The following is a 19,946-nucleotide window of genomic DNA, read 5'->3' as shown; positions in this document are numbered from 1 at the left end:
TGTTCACAACGAGGACATGTTGATTGTGTGGCTGCTTCGTACTCTTTTCTGCTTGCCTGTATGTTGCTTTCCTTTGTTGAAATTGCAGATACATCCAAATACATGTACAGTGCTGATATCAATGTAGAATCATCATGCAGTCATCATTATGGACGTGTCTTCCTGAACCAAAAAGGTCCAGACCTGATCCCCAGTCCAGAGTCCAGAGTTCATATGAAACGAGAGCTTAAGAGTCAAATATTTCCCTCAGGAGTTGGTGGAGACCAAAAACAGAGCTAAACGATAATGAATATGTGTCTTCTGGGTGTGTACTGTACATGAGCAACTGGTTACTAACAAATGAATCTGAAAGGTGGTCAGCGTTCTGCTCTGTTTAAACTTGTCACTATTTAAATGCTTTGTAAGCGACAACATTGACATGAATTCAAGCTGCACAGCTGCACAACGTTTTACTTTATTCATGAAGAAATGCTAGAAATTTAGAACAGTTCTGGTTATTTCACATGAAATATTTCTGTATTTTGAGTTGCTTTGCTGCTGTTGCTTTTCTTACTGATATGAAGAGGGCTGGGCTAATTTCCAACTTCAAACACAACCAAATACACGATTGGCACATGCATGTCATGTGATGACAGTTGTGGGGTTGTTTGCTTGTATTGCACTCTCAATGAAATTTGCTCAAACGGCACATACACAGCCATGAAGCAAACTAGTTGACTGTTAAGCTTTAAGTAAATAACATCTAAAGCTATTTTTTCTGAAACTTTAACTTTGACGTTATAGATGTGCGTGTTACAGAGAAATACTTCAGATTTGAAGCCAGGTTTCCAGGAGCTTTTAAACCTACAGGGAGTACATATTTGATACTAAAAGGAAAGTCTTTGGACAGAAGATCACTTTAAACATTAAACCTTTGTAACACGAAATCGGACAACTTCTGAGGAAAGATGCAGTGAATAAATAATGGTGTGATGTTGCATCACCATCCATAGAGGTCCACCTGTGCTGATAAAAGCTCATCTTTCCCATTTCAGATGACAACTCTGCCAAATTGCATGTCATTTCACATATATCTGGCAGAATAAACGGCTCATTGCAACAAGGCCCGCTCATCCTCTATACCTACGATATAATTCATCTTTATTTGTTGCAATAGAGATTTGTTTATTTGGCCTTCACTTGTACTGTAAAAGCTGTTATTATTTTGTTATTTGTGTGCATATCTGTGTGTGTGTGTGTGTGTGTGTGTGTGTGTGTGTGTGTGTGTTTCTGTGGCTGCTGCCTCGCCTGTAGCTGCTGTTCTTGTACCTCCTTGTGTGTCTCTATGTCACTGCTGTTTACTTTCTCGTATACAAAGATCTGCCACTGTGTCGAGCGGCCCTGTTGACAGGTAACAATGCCACTGAGTGAGGGGGGGGGTCCCCACAGAACCAGGAGTCCTTTAGGAGCAGAGCCTAGAATAGCGCTACCATGGGGTTCCGTAGACCCCATTACGAGGAGCACAAAAATACAGCCCGCTAACACTTAAGCCACCTGTCAGAAATGTGACATATATTCAGATCTAATTGCAGATAAACAAAAGCCTTTTGTGTTTTGCTGCTGACAATGGAGCAACACTGACTAAAGCAGAGAAAATGAGGTGTTTAGAGGCCCACGTGGAGCAGATTAATAAACAATAAAGAGAAAAAGTTGGAGTTGTAGAGTTCCCAAAACTGGGGTTTGGGGCGGCTGTGTCTCAGGAGGTAGAGCCGTCATCCACCTATCAGAAGGTTGGTGGCTTAATGGTTCAATCCCTGGCCTCGGCAGCCTACATGTCATGTATCCTTGGGGAAGATACTGAGCCCAGAATTGCCCCCGATGCTGTGCCATCGGTGTTTGAGTGTGTGTGAATGGACAACGCTCATAATGAGCAGGTGGCTAAGCCGCCGTACAAATGTGTGTGTTAATGGGTGAATGCAGACTTGTAAAAGCACTTTGAGTGGTCGTCAGACTACAAAAAGCGCTATATAAATACAGTTCATTTACCATTTAAGAGCTAATTACTTATTGTTGCTGTTATAAACTGACACGATGCCAGTCTCTATCTACTCCATGGGTGTCAGAATAAATATTTTCATGTTGAAGAGCACAACATGACCTACGTCTTATATGAATCCATTCTTGTCAGGCAGCTTTGGGTATTTTTTACAAATATGACGAAGATGTGTACTCAAACTCCCTTGATGCTCTTAGCGAGCGAGGAAATGGAACACGCGTCTCGCTACCTCGACTTGTGAAATAACAGCTGGGATGCAATATAGACTGAAATGAAGGGTGTTTCTCGTTCACCTTGAATCTTGGCTCAGATCCCAGATATAAACAAGTAAAAAAGCAGAGACAAAAACTCAGCTCAGAGTAGAAGTAGCCCATATGCTCATGCATAATCATAATGTTCAATACCCTAATCTAAGAGATTATCGTAAAATCGAACAGTGACAAGGACACAGAAGTATTCCCATTATGGTAGCACTGTGTATTATCTCATATTAATCTTGCTGCATTCTGCACTTAATGACTTTTGTAAAAGAGCCAAAAAGTCAAGGACAGATGGAATCACGTTTTCACAGAATCTAACCTAAAGCTGGAGGTGATTTTGTTGTGATATCTGTTACCTTCACTGGAATGTCAAAACATGAGAGATTCCTTTCATAAGGGATGCCCTGAAATGTGAAACTGAAGCAAAACACACACCTCAGGGGGGGAAAAAAAAAATAAAAGAAACAACTCATCTAGTGCAACACTATCTCACAGATGTAGTGAAATTAGCACACACTCTGAGAGAAGAGGTGCGGTGGATACGAGGATGTGAAGAATATGCTCTGCAAACCACAAATTGGATTTTAAACAGCGAATAAATTCTGGTCATATATTTCCCACATGACACATAAGTTGAGGCAGAAAGCTTTGGTTAAGGTTTGAATCCCGTTTGGACAATTTAAATGATTTTGATCCCGATTTTAGTAAGTGAAGCTTTAAGATTTCAAATTTACAGCAGATCTGTTGCATTGTTAGGATTACACATGCACAAAAGTAGTATCAGTACTTAGCTTTGATTTTTGTAAAATGTGAAAGCCCTAACGCACAGCTACAGTAAGTTTAATGATGAAGACATTTGCCCTCACATTTTAAATCTTTGTGTTATCATATCTTCAATGACGGCAGTTATTATGGATCTGGAGCAACGTCCACAACCACAAAACAGGACTTTAATCTGAAACTGAATTTTCCTCTTGTGCATCATGTTTGGATATTTCAAACTCACTTCACAAGACTGCAGGAGACACGACTGACAAAGCGGCAGCGATACTTACGCCTAACGTCTTTGAAGTAGATGGTCTGTCTGTTGGGGTTGAGCAGCTGGATGACGGAGTCGTCGTTGTTCTTCACTCTGCAGCTGATGGTGGCCATTTCGCCCTCAATCACAGACACATTGTTGGTCGCCAGGTTCTGACCTTCAACTTCACAACGCAGACAGAAAACACAGATGGGAAAAATGACGTGTCAGATAAGAGATGGGATCTTTGGAGCCTATCAAATATTTATGTTTCATACGACAGGAACAGTATGTAAACACATGCGCAGTGTAAAGATATGTGAATAGGCCGCGTAGATTGTCTGTTTGCAGCCATGTCTAATCCTTTTAATATAAGAGCCATGTGCAATGTTTGTCACTATTGATCTCCCCCAGCTCAGAGTGGGCCCTGTGAGTCAGTGCCAGATGGGCTGTAAGCTCTGCTGCCCACGAAGGTAGGGAGAGAGGAGAGGGTAGGAAGAAAAAGAGACAAAGAAAGAGTGTAAGAAAGTGGCGAGTAGTAGATATGGGCAGGGTGGAGGAAGGGAGAGGGGGAGTTAAACAGAGAAAGAGAGAGAGAGACGAGCCGGGCTGGATGCTGTTTATGGCTGAGCTTTATCAGAGCCCTCCATCTGAGGTTCCATGTGACCAATGTGCGCTCAGTGTGCTCAGCTGTTCTGTTCTGTATCTCGAGGAATAAAAGTGCTGTAAGCATCTGAGTCACTCTCTGTACACTGGCATTGTTGCCACAGACAGACCCTGGACCTTGTCATCGAAACTTACACCTCACATCAAAACCCCCACACAAAAAGCCTGGCTTTGTTTCCCACCCTCCCCGTCTTCCAAGAGAAAGAGGAAGAGAATCAAAAGTCACCTTGTGCTATATTTATCTGGCAGGAGCCAAAAAAGCATAAGGAGTATGGAGAATACGTTTTAAAGCCTCAGATTCACACCAGCGGAGGAACAACACTCTCAGCCACGGCCCCAAGAAAACATCAAAAGCACATTTGCATGCCCGAGTTGTCAGACACCTCTATTGCATTCTGACATTTACAAAGTGGAGGAAGAAAAAAACACCTGCATTTTCAGATAGTGATAATGGGAATAGACAGCCAAACTAACATGATTCAAAATGAACTCTGTGTATGCGGCAAGCAATAAGAAATTAACCTCCTGTGGAGAAAAAGCTCCTCAGACCTGTCTGATGCAATGAACTACCCATTTCATTCCACTCTGCTGCCAGGGATCAGGTTCAGGACAAAAGGACGGTAATAGGTAAAAACAGACACAGATTATGCCCGAAAAGTACACACTGCAGCTCATTATAGGTTTGTAATTAATCCAAGATAGCGTTTTAATGCAGCTTATATATACTACTTGTTAATGTACATTGACATAATTGAATTAAAGTGCACTGACATGAACAAAATTAAACAGAAGAGCAGATCATGATGCCTCATGATAGTTGTTTACCAGGCAATACCTCCTAACAGCCACCAGGGGCAGAAAGGCTAACAGTGAGCGAGCGAGTATAGACATAAATGCAGGTACATAACGACATACTGCCAAACTTTTACCAAACAAGAACGCTAACATGAGATTCTGCAAAACCCCAGAATACGTCCAGTGCCAACGTATATGTTGATTTCTATAATACCTGTGGCGTCTAGAGTTTGGTTAAGGTTTGGGAAAGATTGCACAAAGGGCAAATTAATATTGGTTAAAACATTAATCAGTTTCTTGAAGAGAGTAGGATGAGATACCATGTGAATACCACTTTAATATCTGTCTGTGAAAGGCCAGCTGCTGGTTGGTTCAGCTAACTGGCTAAGCTAATGCCTGCTGGACCTCCATAAAGAAGTGACGTGGCCGCATGTGCAGACTTTTTCTCGGTCGCCTGTACCCTTAATAATAATAATTAATAATTTGTTAATGATATTCTGATATAATGGCATTTAGAGCCAGGCCAGCTGTATCCTCCTGCTTCCAGTCTTTGCGCCAAGATAAGCTAAGCTAACTAGCTGCAGGCTCCAACATAGCTACATATTTTATTAACCATGCAGACATGAATGTGGTATTTCCTCATCTAACTCTCAGCAAAAATGTATGTATGGTTCAGGTTGACTGAAACACTTGGTTAAGGTCAGGGAAAGATTGTGGTTAAGTTTAATAACAAAGTGAATATTAATTGCAGGTCCAGTCACATGCATGAAAGCCAGACTCACAACAAGCTCATCCACTACTCTGACGCCACATTTGCTCCATACAAAGCTCAATATTTCCTGAAATGGCACAAAATATTGAGCTCTGGACAGAAATCTGGAGGGACAGAATCGTCCAAAATGGAAGTAATTCTGGGCTGGTCCTGATAATCGACTATAGCTCAAAATTAGTCAGGGTTCTGTTTTGTGGGCTTTACAGGGAGTGATGAGGATATGAGGATCAAAAGACTGTGTTTAATGCACACATTTAATGATGGGCTTGAAAGTTATGTATGTATAAAAATAATTAATCTTTTTCTCCTGAATCACATCATTTCCTCTCAGCCCTGTATAGTCACAACATGGCCCACTGGGTTGGGAACCACTGAATTAGTGAATGAATCAAGGCATGAGTGGAGTGAGCGATTAGTTACCTCCTCTCTAAATGAAAAAAAAAAAAAAGAAATAAATAAAGTGAAAGATAATCACGAGCATCAAATCAAAATAATCTTCATGTGGAGAGCTGAAATGTGAAAGTCTGTAATGACATCAAGTGCGCTGGAGCTCCTCTGCACATGTACTAAGTGCTGCAGAAGACAAGGCGAAAGCAATGTGAAGTGTTTTGATGTCTATTTTATTTCATCGCTGTAAAAGTAATATATTTGGCAGTCAAAACAGCAACATAGAGCAGCCTCAAAGCAAGGTTATTCTGCTCCCAATCTGTTGGACTGAGAGAAAGGGAATGCAATAGATAAATTCTCCATAAGGTTTAGCCGCCCCAAGCAAGGTTGGTCCCCCTCCAATATCCCAGCCTAGGCTCATCTCCAATTCAAAACACACATAAATAACATCGCTGTGATTAGCAATCCCATCAAAGTGAAAACAGGCCACTTTGTGGAACATGGAAGGGTTTTGCAATTGGAGTAAACATTTTCAATTGCCTCAGCATCCTGGTCATGATTGGGTGCAAATGAGGAGAGGCAGTCATTAATTCTGGGTGGTGGGTGGGGACGGAGGGGGAGTGGGCAGAGGCATGGCACAGATGACTGGCTGATAAATTCATACTCATTCCAGCAGCTGTCTGGAAGAGTAAAGTGCCTGTATCTCTACACATGGCTGCCCTCCTGTTCCTGCATCACAACATACTGAATGAAACAGTCAGAGGGAAATACAGACCTTCAGAAGTCTGTGCGCTCTCTGAGGGGATGTACAATCTGGCATCAAGTGTCTGGCTCGAAGGCTCGGCTCATCAGCCGTACTCAAAATGCAAAACAGCACCTACCCCGACCAATTTGAACAAAAGTTGACGAAATCAAGAAATATTAGCAGACCGGCTCCTCCAGCAGAAGTTCAGAGACAGGCACCTTTGAATGAAGTTGGCTCTCTCTTTGAACTTTCCTCTCTTGTTTTCACATCAAAAGACATGAAAGGGGTAGCAAAAAGCAGGACAGCCAGCCCCCAATTCCTCTCCCTTGAGTCACCGCTGTCTGCAGCAGTCGTGTCCTTTCAAGGAACAACCAGGACTATAGACAGTCATTAACAATAAAAGTTTCTCCCTCTCCTTCTCTGATGCTGTCGTTTCGCTGCCGTGCGTCTTTATCCTGCTCAGTCATTAAACCCTGATCCTCATGATGAAATGCTGTTTTAAGAATGTTCACACAAGTAAGAAGGCTTCTGTCTCAGGGTGTAATTAGCTCAGTGCCATTTCTCCAAGACCCTTTGCATGGGAAGATTTCAAAAAATTTCATATCCACTAATTTGACCATCCTTTCTTTTTTTATTTCCACCAAAGACAAGCTCCCATCGAGCCTCAGAGTAATCGTTTGTATAATGATGCTCCAACATAACTTCAAAATCAGCCTGTAGAAAGGTATGCAGCCTTACCGTCCTGATATAAATGAAATGATCGATACACGGCAATGATCGGGTACCACTTTCTAACCAGGCATCCATTATAAAGGGTTCATACACTGCAACTAGCTTTACTAATTGTTGATGAATTGTTTGCTAAAACTTTAAAAGTCTGTTTTAAGTCACTTTCACTCTTACTTAAAAGGACTAAAGGACTCCAAAATCCATGAATTAACAACTTGTTTAGCATTTATTAATGGATCAGGAACATTTGCAACTGTATTATTTCCAAACAGAAAGAATGAACATCAGCCAAATGTTTTTACTGACTTATAACTCATCTATAAAGAGTAAATGGTTTATTAACCATTTATAAAGCATTAGTTACAACTTACACACCCATGTTAGAAAGTGGTATCTGCCTCCCACAACTGTTAACCACTTTAAAGTACTAATACCACACTGTGTAAACACTCCACAGCATGTAAAAGTCCTGCATTCAAAACCTTAATTAGTCATCAGCAAAATGTACATGAAGCATTAAAAGTAAAAGCTCTCACTGTGCAGCAAAACTAAAAATTATATTTGATGTTTCTGGATTTATGTGCATGTTGCATTATACTGCTCTTCTTAATTTTGCCCCAATCTGGCCTCAGAAATAAAATATCTAAAACCTGAAGAGGTTTGAGTAATTCACAGTAGCCTCACATGTTAAGAAAGAAAATGATATAATAAATGTTAGTACACCAGGGAAAGGAGGAGACAGCTGCACGCTCACATTCAGACGATATGTGTTGTTCAGTGTACTGTACACAGATATATTGCAATTATTAATAATTCAATATGAGGCTAATTGTGTAGCCATTTTTAGCCATACTAGGGTTCGTCCACCAGTCGCTCGGTCCACCACTTTGGTCCTGAATCCAATATCAGTAAACTTGTGTTGTTTTAATCATGAAAAATAGCTACAAACTGTTTATTTTTGCTGTTGGTATAATTAAAATAGGTAAAGTGTGCGACCTAGCATCATAGAACTCACTGAAAAGCTCATTAATACGACAAACTAAAGTGGCAACCAAGTGGCCCGGACAGAAATCGAAGTCTGCCGTTACATGTGGCGACGTGTTGATTTGAGAATTAAAAATAAAAAGTGTGGATTGGAGTTGTGAGTGCAGGGCTCTCTCCTCCTTCCTGAAAAGAAAATACCAACATAACCAGCCATTCATGTAAATATGCACAGATGAACAGACTGCTTTGGACAGCCAATCAACAGACACAGACAGAAGCAAGCACTTCCAAATGAACAGCAGGTAGCAAAAAGAAAGAGTACCTGTCACGGTTTCAGCAGCTCCTGTTGCAGCGCAGGCGAGGACGAGAGCAGAAGAGAAGAAAACAGACAGGTTGTGAGCAGACAGGATGCAAGCAGAGAGCCATATTCCACTTATAACAACAAAAAAGAATTCATAATTTCTAAATATGGGTGTTCAAATTCATTAAATTTAAGCTCCATATGCTATCTGTGTAATTTTCTACCAATTAAGAGGAATACAAAAGGCAACATAATGAGCCATTTTTACAATCCAGTCATTCTATTTTTTCCACAGGTGTCTACCATCCCAACATAATGAGCCATTTTCTCTCTTCATTCATTTGCTGGGAATTGTTGAGGAACTGAGGGAATATGTGGACTTTGTCCCCCTGCCTCCACCCTCTTCATGTCCCTGATTGAGATTCCAGCCAGCCCCCGCTGTGGAGCAGCCACTGCCTGGAGACGCTCCCCCAGGACCCGCGCTGTAGCCTGGAGAGGAGAGCACCCATTCGGAACGGTGCCCACCCAAACTGGCATCTCACAGGGCATGGGAGACTGGCGTGTTCCCAAGTCCCCGCAGCAGTGCTCAGGGCCTGCACCCTCGGGAGAGCTTCCATCATTCATTGTCTGCTATTCATAAACAACCCCCCCGCAGCCCCCCCTTCACACACACACACCTCCCCCCCTGCCCTCTGCTGCACATCTACATTTTTATATTTCACACACCATCTTATATTGACATTTCACACAGACTTTGGAGCTTCTTCACTCGGGCTGTGAGCTATGTGAGCTCCAGTGCCGAGCGTACAGTATGCTGAAGTGACTGCTTGTCTCACTTGTCATTGCCGGCGTAATAAGGGTGTAAGGTATGACACATGTCCTTGTTACACTCCTTTGTGCATTTTCAATGTGTCAGCAATTCCCTCAGGACAAAGACGTGTGAGTGACAAATCACACACGATGGGAAACAAATTTTGAACATTGTCCAGGAGCCGGCGACGATATCTGGAGCCTCTGCGTCTTTAAAACTTGCAAGTGTCAGTCAAAACTTTATCTTTATTGGGCGATAATTCCACATAATGAGGCTTCTGGGGCAATTCTGCCTCGGCTGAAAGTGATTTGAACAAAAAGAGACTGGAGTGATAGAGGTTGATAGCCAGGCTCAAACTTGAGCTTGAATGAGCACGGCGAATGCGTCCCAGTCCAACCAGCCCTCAGGACAGCCCATAATGAGACTTTTGAGCTGCTTTAATTGCCAGGTAATTACACTGTTGTAGCAACATTATGTAAATGACTCATTATCATCTTGTATGTGTAGTATATCTGCCCTCGTTTTATGTTACTTTGTCAAGAGTGTAACCCAGAAAAATGCATCACCATCATAGCGGGGCAGCTCAGTGTTTAATCTTGTCTACAGAGACCTATATCTAAACAGAGAGACTTGTGATATAGTATGGTGACACCTTCCCTAACCCTTCAGTATGATCCACTTCCTGCTGGTGGCCTCTGAAGGGGCTATAAATAGCGTTGTGATGTGCCTGCCGTGCTCCCCTTCTCTCCTCTGTACCTGCAGCACATTAGGTAGAAGTTATGAGGTGCCAGCTCGACTGTGATTAGATGTCATGGCTGTCGCTCCGCTTAGACAGTGCTGACAGACAGATTTCTGGGGGAAATGCGTGTGATGGCATTCGCGCGAGTGCAGCCGTTGCACCAATCTGTCAATCACGCGGGATGAGAGCGGGCAGGCCGAGCGTCCTCCAAATAACGTCTGTCCTTGTCTCCTCACCTCGTCTCCTTTTCATCCGAATCTCAGCCTCCACGACGAGCGGCGTCACGTTCAGAAACATTTCCTGATTTCCACCTGCTGTGATGCTACATTTCCTGCTGGAAACACGCCCGTTGTTGACATTTGAAAGGGCATATTCTTGCACCGCATTATGTTTTCTATAAGAAGTGAAGCTCTAAGTGCTCTGGTATTCAAGCATCAGTGTTCAACCCATTGCCAACCCAATGAATCCATAATAATCTGCACTATTTTTTAGTCACTGAGGCAAACTAAGATCTCAGGAGACTGGATGTCTGTGTGGTAAGAGTGGCACATAGCCTCTCTCTCTCCCTCTCTATCGCTGCTGCTCAGTAAGAGCAGTGGGGTAACACTAATGAGGCAACATTTCTTCTCAGTACTAGTGTGATGCCTTTGAATTAATGTTCTTCCTTTCAGGTAAAACATTCCCTTGCTTATTTATGCTCATGATCTGCAGCGTGTTGCATGTCAGCCTGGTGTGTGATTGCACTGCACAAGAGGACACAACAGAGTCAGACGCTGGAACTCTGTGTAGTTCCCCATAGATATCTACATTGGTTACCTTTGCGTGAGTGTGTGTGTTTGTGTGTGTAGCCATGCTTTCTCACGGTGTGCAGCCCACTGTGTTTTCATTTAATTAGAAGGATCAGAGGTGGGCTTCAAACTTTTTCTCTTCAAGGAAATCGGATGGAGGAGCGAGCTCCTGCAGAGTGGACCCGATAAACACGAGCGACTTTTGAGGTCAGGATTTTCACAAAAGAAACTGATCAAAGAGTTTCAGTTTTCCTTGGGAAAAAAGTAAAGAAAAATAGTGTCCATCACCTCATGCCAGTCATTGTTGTCATTCAGATTTCTGTTCAAATCCACATTAAATACTACATATTACTGACAAATATATACAGACGCTGCTTTACTTTGCATGTGAACTGGAAGCATGTCACACAGTGGCATGTCGACAGATTCATCTACATGACAACTGAGCAAACCCCACGCTCGAGCTGAAATGATTCATCTATTAATCGATCGACAGAGAATCAATTGGCGACAATTCATCTTTTAAGAAAAGAAACAAACAAACTACTGACTCCAGCTTCTCTCTATTTTCTGGGCTTCCTATTCGTCTGTGGCAGCTAACTGAACACATTTGGGTTTTGAACTGAACTTATACGTGAAATCAGCGTTTGTTGCAGCCGTATTCCGATTACAGATGAAGATAGCATCGTACAGGTGAAGGCTCTGGAAAACGCTAACAGGTGGACCTTGAGTTGGGACTTGACTTTAAGACGACACCGATATCCTAAAAATGATATGGATGAAACAGCTACAGAGCTCGCATGTCAACAGATCCATCTCCAGCTGAACAGCATCTATTCACCAGTGAAGTCTGCATTATATGACTGAAAGCTCTAGAAAAGAGGATAGTAAGTCGACCTTGGGCTGGGATCGTTTTTCAGGACCTCTATTCCCAAAGTCAAGAATGAATTTTCATGCTTATTAATGGAGGCTTTTACTTAACAGATGAGGCATTTATGCCTGTAAGGGCTTCTTTTGTGATAACTCAAAAACTGCTCTTTGCTTTGTACATTAATCAGTAATTCAGCTGCATTTAATTTACAGCCTTGTTTTATTATCAGCTGTCAGGTACAGCTTAATCCAGCCCAACCTGTCAGTGAGATATCAGAAAACGTTCACCTGCAACACTAAAGGGAATACTCAGATTAATTCTCCCCAGAGTCGACTGAAACATATTAATCAGGTAGGTTTACAGGAGATGCAGAGCATGTTTCTGCTCGATAAACTGTAATAAAAAGGAGATTTTGCAAATATCCCCACAGAGGAGGTTAATTGCTAAATGTTAATGGGATATGCTTTGTAAATGTCCAATCTATGGCCTGAATGTTTGTGTTGTACTCATGAAAAGCCAGGAGGACACGTGTAGCTGAAGACAGCTTTTACTCCGAGAGATTAAGGGATAATCCTTCAGAAATGCTGGCAGATAAAAAGCAGATATATTGAATTTGGTGCCCTGCTTCCTCTTTGCAAAGTGCTATGGGCATCTAAAATTGCACATAAATAACAATAGATGGATGTTCTTAAGAATAAAAGGATAAAATTAAGCATCGCCCCTGTTTTTGAAAGCCAAAAAAATGTTGAATCTCATTGGTGTACGTGACTGGGTCCTGTCACTCACAACACACATGAAAAGTCTCTGCAGCTGCCAAAAAAAAAAAAAAAAAAAAAAAAAGGTGCAAACAGCAACCAGCCGCTTTAATGACAGCTCAGGTAGCGTTCGGCTCTCACGTTCATGTCAAGAAAAAAGGGAGCGCTAACACATTTCTGACTACTGTAGACGCCAGACTGCTGCTCCACACAGCCTCACATGACAGACACCGAGCTCTCCCTGTTACACAAATAAAACAACATCAAAATGCAAAAATAAAAGCGGAATTAAAAAAGGCAGCAGTGGCTTCATATCACATTGACACATCTATCAAAAGGTAATTTGACATAATAAAACAAGACCGGTCTGCGAGGCAGGATGTCTCAAATCAACATGATATGAGGCAGGAAAAGCATTATAGTAACACACTATTAAGTCATGCTGATTGTGACAAATGCAGCAACTTCAGAGGTCTATAAATCACCAAGCAACTGCATACGCTGGGAGGTACAAAGATTTCCTTTTTCCTACCAGGCACAATCATTCACTCTGTTATGTTAACAAGCCTGGTTGACTGAGCATGGACTTAAGTGCAGCAGCGACAGTGTGCTCTGCACCCGAAAACCATGCAGCAGAGAGAGATCCTCGCTTAAAGCCGAGGCGAAGCTTAACCTCTGGCAAAGTGACACATCACATCTCATTCAGATTGTCTATTTTGGGTGACGCTGCATCTTTTTGTGTTTTTTCTTTCCTTTTTTTTTTTTTCCCCCCTCCTCAGAGGCGGCAGGCACTGCGAAGCCTCTTTTCAGCCCCTCGGTTTCAGTTTTTAAAAGAAAGTTGCGGCAGGAGTGACTGCGTTTGTTACCACAGGAGAGAAACCGAAGCTCTGATTCAACACACAGCCCTGCCCGGATCAAAACACGCGCAGAACGATACGAATCAAAGCCTCTCAAAGAGTCTTGAGGGAGGGATTTTTGCTATTCTGGAGACGCTGTAATGCCTCACCTATAGTATGGTCTCTTGCCAGGAAAACCCACATGAGCAGTGTTCACAGAAGAGATGGCATGTGTGTGTGTGTGTGTGTGTGAGTGCTTTCTAGCCTGTCAGGCAGCATATCTGCTTACTCACTATGAATGTGCGTTTCTCTGCACAAGCATTTCTGTGTGTGGGTGTGTGTGTGTGTGTGTGTGTGTGTGTGTGTGTGTGTGTGTGTGTGAGGGGTAATTAGGACATTAGGAGACGCTTCTGACAGGCTTGTCATCGCCACAGCCTGCCCAGTGGAAAGGAGGTGGTCAGAGGGGTAAGTGGGGGTCCGGCAGGGTCAAGAGACAGCTGCTGCACCACCACTCACTGTCTGGAAGCTCTCAGAGAATATTAAACCACCGGGACCTCGGCCAAGATGCTCCCTCATTTATGGAATACACAAAGCTGTTAGAGGCAGCGGGTAATTTATTTCACTGTTATAAAGGTGCTATTGTTTTGTTTTTTTTTACCCTGAAATATGAGAACATAAACATAAAAAGACCAAAATAAATGGCGATGGCATCGAGGTAATTGAGGTTATTTTGTAAATCAGAGGATTTAGAACGCAGTGATTGTTGTTTTCATTTTTACACTCACGCTTTTTTTTATGATTTTTTTTTTCCCTTGATGATAAATCTGTGTGGTCTCACGCCTCCTGTGTATCTGTCCCCAGCAGAGAGAGGCTCTATTATTACAATATGAGACATATTAAATACATCCCCCAAGGCTGATGACCTTGGTGATGACATACCATTAATTGTATAGATGGATTATTATCATCGCAACAATAACATGGCTCCTTTCTCTGCTCCACTCTCCCTAACACCTGTGCCCATTCTCCGGCTGCCTCTGCTCATATACTCATAATCACATCTATCAGCCCAAAACGTTAACTGCATCCGGGGACGCTAAACACGTCCATTTGTTTGCAGTTGTAATGTCTTTTGTGCGCCTCAATCAGGCACCTGTCAGACACACACCTGCTACCTCGGTGCTAAGAGAAAAGGCAGAGGGAAGGCCTTTTGTTTCCTCACAGAGTTTATAATCAGCGCGTTGTTTCCAATCTTCTTCCACCATTTTTCAATTTCCCATTTCCCTTTTCTCAGTCAAATCACTGCTATCAATCAGGTGCATGTTTGAGAGAGGAGAGAGCGCGAGAGACTGTGTGTGTGTCTGTGCGTGTGTGTGCGTGTGTGTGTGTGTGTGTGTTAGGGAGAAAGAAAGAGGGGGAAGTTCCTTGATGGAACCATCTCCAGCCCTAGGCCTCATTAGTCAGAGACTGCAGGAGGAGATGTGTGTGTAAATGTGAGCGGGGGACGCATATGTGTGTGTGTGTGTGTATGTGTGTGTGTTTGTGATAAAAATGAATACTGGTAGAGTGTGTCTGTCAATATGAGGCCATTTAACATTGCCCATTCCACCCAAATGATGCACAGCGGACATTATGCTCTCTATTTGAGTTCCTCTAAATGGATACTCAACCCAGTAAGTTCTATTATATTTTGCCCTTTCCCTCCACTGTGCTTACTGATATCATGACAGAAGATGACCTATAACGTCTCAAAACAATTTCTGTGCAGCCATGACAACATCTCCTCCATATCAGCGTGCCGTGCTGCGAAAACATCTCAGAAATGAATGCAGCTGACTGATGTGGCAATCAATATGAATCAAACCATAACAGCTGCATAGGCACAAGCCATATTGATCTCATGTGGCAAGAGGAGCTCGCAGTGCATCGACAGCTTTGAAGAGAGTCAACTTACTCGCTTTGATAGTCTGTTTCACTGAACACGTCGACTGTTACAACAGAAATAGCACGAAGTCCTCTGTTAACATTCATGAGGCACAAATTAGGCAACAAATACAAACAGTGAATAAAGGATGAGCAAACACAACCAGTCCAGATTATTGGCAAGGTGGCAATATGCTCCATGTTTTACTGAGTGTATTGATTATAAAAGAGATCTATTTGAAGTGGCCGTACAAAATGGCAACTATAGTAAATTCACAATGGCAGGGTAATATACGGCTTCACTGCTTTCATTTATTCACAGCTTGACATTTCCTCCCTTCCACAGAGTGTGCTCTAACTGTGTGCCAATGGCCACATCATTTAGACTGGACCCGCATGAATATTTAACATTAGTGCCTGGCTCGTAGCTTGCAGAAAATGAATTATTTTTAGTGGGCTTTGCAGAGGCACCGTGGAAAACCCTCACTCTGGTGATGAATCGCTGGAGAGTTTATGTTGTATTAAGCAGGCAAAACAAATGGCTATCAATCATTTGAAGCTTTTCATGCTTGCCAGCAACGCATCCCTTCCCCCCTTTTCAGAGATCCTGTTGGTTTTCAGAAGCATCAGCTGCCAGCCTTGGGTGTGTAAAAACAGGGTCAGCCTTGAGTTCACTGGTGTTTGTAAGCTGGAAGGAGAAGACTCGGGACGTGGGCATCAGTCCTGCTGCAGCTTTAATTAAATGTAAATGAAACTATAGATAGAGGCAAACAAAAAAATTAGTGTAACTATGCCATGTTTAACCTCAGTCGTATTGCCTGTGGTAATAAACCATTTGATTGTCTTTTTAAACTGCAACTAACGGTCAACTAGACAAACTACAGGTCAGTTTTCACTACAAAATTTAGGTCTGAAAGCTGCAACGTATCAGTTAAATTATGATTTTCATGATTGATTAATCATTTTGTCTTTAGAACAGGAGGGTTGCTTGTTAATGCTTGTTACAAATTCAAGGTATCTTCTTCAAATGTCCTATTTTGTCCGGCCAACAGTCCAAAATTAGTTTACAATTACATAAAACAGAGAACGGCAACAAATGTGGTGAAGTCTCCACCAGAAATGCTGATCGTACTGAGACAAGTTTGGTCAACAAAACACAAGCTAAAGCGGCCACAAATATGTACTATAAGATATACAAATGAAAAATAAGATTTAAAATTGTATACAACGATTTGTGAGTAAGTTCTGATACTCATAAATACGTGTTGCAACACACATAACACAGCTGTTCCACGAGCTAGCAGGAGCTTATTAAATCAATTTATGTTTATAGGCCACTGTATAGAGTCAAAAGCTGGTAAATGTATGTGTTCTAATAGAGGAGTGATGAGCTATTCTGTCTATTTAGAAAAAAAGTCTTTCATACTTTGAACATACACACAATTTCCCCGAAAGCCCAGATGTCCCAGTTTTCTACCTGCACTTAAATGCAGCATGTGTTTGTGGGTCTGTGTGGAGCTGGATGATGAAAAGAGTCTAAAAACTGCGACTCGTGCACACACATTGAACAATCTGTAAATAAATATAAAAGAATGCCACAAATATTTTTAGACAGGAAACTTTTCGAAGGCAAAAATGATCAGATGTGTGAAGTTGTTAAAAATCGGTGCGTAAAATATTAATAATTATTCAAGTTGTGATGTGTGCATTCGTATGTGTTCACATTGCTTGGTATTTGTGTGTGGCTTGAAACACCCATTCATGACCATTCAGTCGAATCTCTCTCCATAGATATGGTACATTCTGCCACTGATTGTGACCAAGACCCCTCTCACACAGTGTGACATACAATGAACCCGTAAAACCATTTTGAGGCAACAGAGAAAAACGTAGGTCAAACACAAACTGCAAGTCATTAGCCTTACTCAGTGCTTTTTATTTCTGGAAAACATCCGCAGCGAATGGAAGAAGGGAAACCAGATACATCTCCAGCCAATGATCAAACTACAGAGTGGTATTCAAACTATCTAACCCTTCAATCCCACCAGCGGCACAGTCAATACAGACTCACGCTGTGCAGCCAAACATTGTTCGAACCCTCAAAGTTTATCTCAAATTCTAGAACCGATCCCAAAGCTTCCAAAGAAACCAAATATGTGAGGCTGAATAATGCACTTTGGCAAACAGGTTAAATATTTCCACCTAGTAGATGGTGGATGGCAGCTATTTTACTGGTTTCAATGAAGAGTTGGACCAAGCTGATAAAGAAGAAGCCTTCTAATAATGTATGTTCTATGACACTGTTGGACTGTGGTGCAGATTTTTCAAAGCTGAAGAAAACTGGATGTGCAAAAGTTAAACTAGGTTAAAGGACAATTGTTTAACGTGCCTTTCATGTGCAATTAAGTGTGATCTACTTTCAAGTTGATTCACAAACTGACAAAGGTTCAATGCAAGTTTGAATTTTTTTGTGCATAACAGCCACCATGTTTTTCAGCACAGATCAATACCTGTCCATTCAATCACACTTGTGGGCTGAGGTTGATGTTCGAGTGAATCACGAAATGAAGTCTGTATCAACAAAAGGCCTATTGAGTCTTGGCCTACGACTGCCAAGGACGGTGGTACAGAGTTGTGAATCTTGCACATCAATCCACAAATGAAATGGAAAAAAATAAAAAAAAAACCATCTGCTCTTGCAACATTAAGAGGGCTAAGAGATCAAACCTAAGAGTGCATAAAGGAGTAGTTCTTATAGATGATTAAATCAGCTCTTCATGCTTCCCCTACCTGCTTTGAGTAGTTAATTTGATTGGCTATGTAATTACCTTAACATTGGTTAATTGCTGGTTAATTTACCTCTCATAGCAATCACATAACCCTCTAGTCTGCCAATCAGTAATTTGAAAATCATGTATAAATTCAGTCTGGTAAAATACACACACACAAGCAAGTGCCCAAAACTCCGGCATGACACCACAGAGTTTACAGACTCTCAGATTACTTGACAGTTTCATTAAGACAGATTACCGTGACCCTGAAGTTTTAATCTTCCAGATAAAGTGAAGCTGTTTTTACACCAATCCTCAAGGATGCACTTCATTTCCAACAACAACCAACCCGAGATGAGATTTGGCCTCTCTCAAACACAATCTGAATTGCTTCAATTGATTAAACAGAAACTGGCTGAACGGAGCAGCAGCAGCAGAGTACGAACCCATCCGCACAGCCACCGGCAACTGTGGACACAAGATGGAGGGCAAGATATCTGTGAGTGGCCTGGCACCTGAGTCAGAGAGATAGTCCTGCTTACTTGGTGGAGGGAGAGCGGGGGGTGTCAAATTGGAGACAGACTGGGTGGCTTTGCCTGTGTTTCCCCTTCAGGTTAATATTTTATGGATGTGAGATACAGTTCAGATGACAGTTTGAGATGACTGAGAGTCGGCGTGCGGGCGGAAAGAGTTCAACGATTTATTAGATGGGAGGGAGCGTGGTATGATCGCACGATCGGAGAGTGAGGCTGAATGTGAGAAATGTGTTAGTAGCTGTTAATGTGAGGAGTCTGAAAATGACTAAAAGTCTGTGCTCCTACCTGTGTGCATGCATGCGTGTGCGTGAGATGAGTGAGTGCTATCTGCAAGCCGAGCCCATGAAAAAGAAGAGGCACCGGCAGTACAGATGTATCTCTCTCTGAGCCCAACATGAAACACAGGAAACGGCCTCTTTGATCATTACCTACCTGTCAGTCTGCCCTCCACAGGGACCGCCTGTTACGACTGCTGATGTGCCTCACTGACAGGCCAGAAACACACATGCAAACTCAAACACATCGAGAAAAAAAGCAGTGCCGCTATGAGTCTGACTGGTGTCGGCAGTCAGACTCGAGTCTGACTGCCGACGCCAGTCAGACTCGTCCCTGAGGAGGTATAACCATGACGACCAACAGTGTGGGCAAAGCGCAGGTTTATTATTCTATATTTGGATTCCAATTAGCCTCAGCGACTGTGAGGCTTACTGGGGTCCCCGCACGCATTTGTACCAACGGACAATTTAGCCTCCACTCCCTGTGATTGTATGTTTGTTGAATGTGGGAGGAAACAAGCACAAGCCCATGCGATCAAAGCGAGAAAACATCTGTAGAAGTAGTGAGTCAAAAGCAAACAAGCTGTTCCAAGTCCATTTGTTTCACTTACTGCTTCTACAGTAGATATCCTGTAGAAGACCTGCTGAGAGAATCTGTGGACAAACAGTCAGGGTCATTGTCGGGAGGTTAGCTAAGGTCAGGCAGCTACAACACATGGTTGAAGTTAGATGCATGAGTTTTATGGCTAATGCACTACACGCGGCACGCTGCAAACCCTTACAATCTGCCTCGCATCTTAAAAGGCACCCCACTGTATGCCGGCACTGAAGATAAATTGTGAGCGCTCAATATTGATGAGGACAAAACATAGCTGGAAAAATGTATATTTAAAAAAATCAAAATCTCCGTCAAGAAAGACTGTCCTGTCCACTGTGGATAATCCAGAAA

The 19,946-nt window shown here is 42.3% G+C and overlaps 1 protein-coding gene across 3 annotated transcripts in view; it reads right to left on the bottom strand.

The window, feature by feature from the left end:
- Positions 1-19,946, bottom strand: part of cadm1b (cell adhesion molecule 1b) — a 137,297-nt gene that overhangs the window by 33,330 nt on the left and 84,021 nt on the right. For all 3 annotated transcript variants that reach the window (XM_076734596.1, XM_076734597.1, XM_076734598.1), the window contains exons 2-3: positions 8,714-8,734; positions 3,351-3,497 (exon numbers count right to left, since the gene is read on the bottom strand). In XM_076734596.1, coding sequence (XP_076590711.1) covers positions 3,351-3,497; positions 8,714-8,734 — 168 coding nt within the window. The remainder of the gene's footprint in view (positions 1-3,350; positions 3,498-8,713; positions 8,735-19,946) is intronic.

The sequence above is a fragment of the Chaetodon auriga genome, chromosome 7, assembly GCF_051107435.1.
Source record: "Chaetodon auriga isolate fChaAug3 chromosome 7, fChaAug3.hap1, whole genome shotgun sequence".
NCBI lineage: Eukaryota > Metazoa > Chordata > Actinopteri > Chaetodontiformes > Chaetodontidae > Chaetodon > Chaetodon auriga.
Note: the sequence above shows the minus strand (reverse complement) of the source record. Positions and strands in the feature narration are given on the sequence as shown.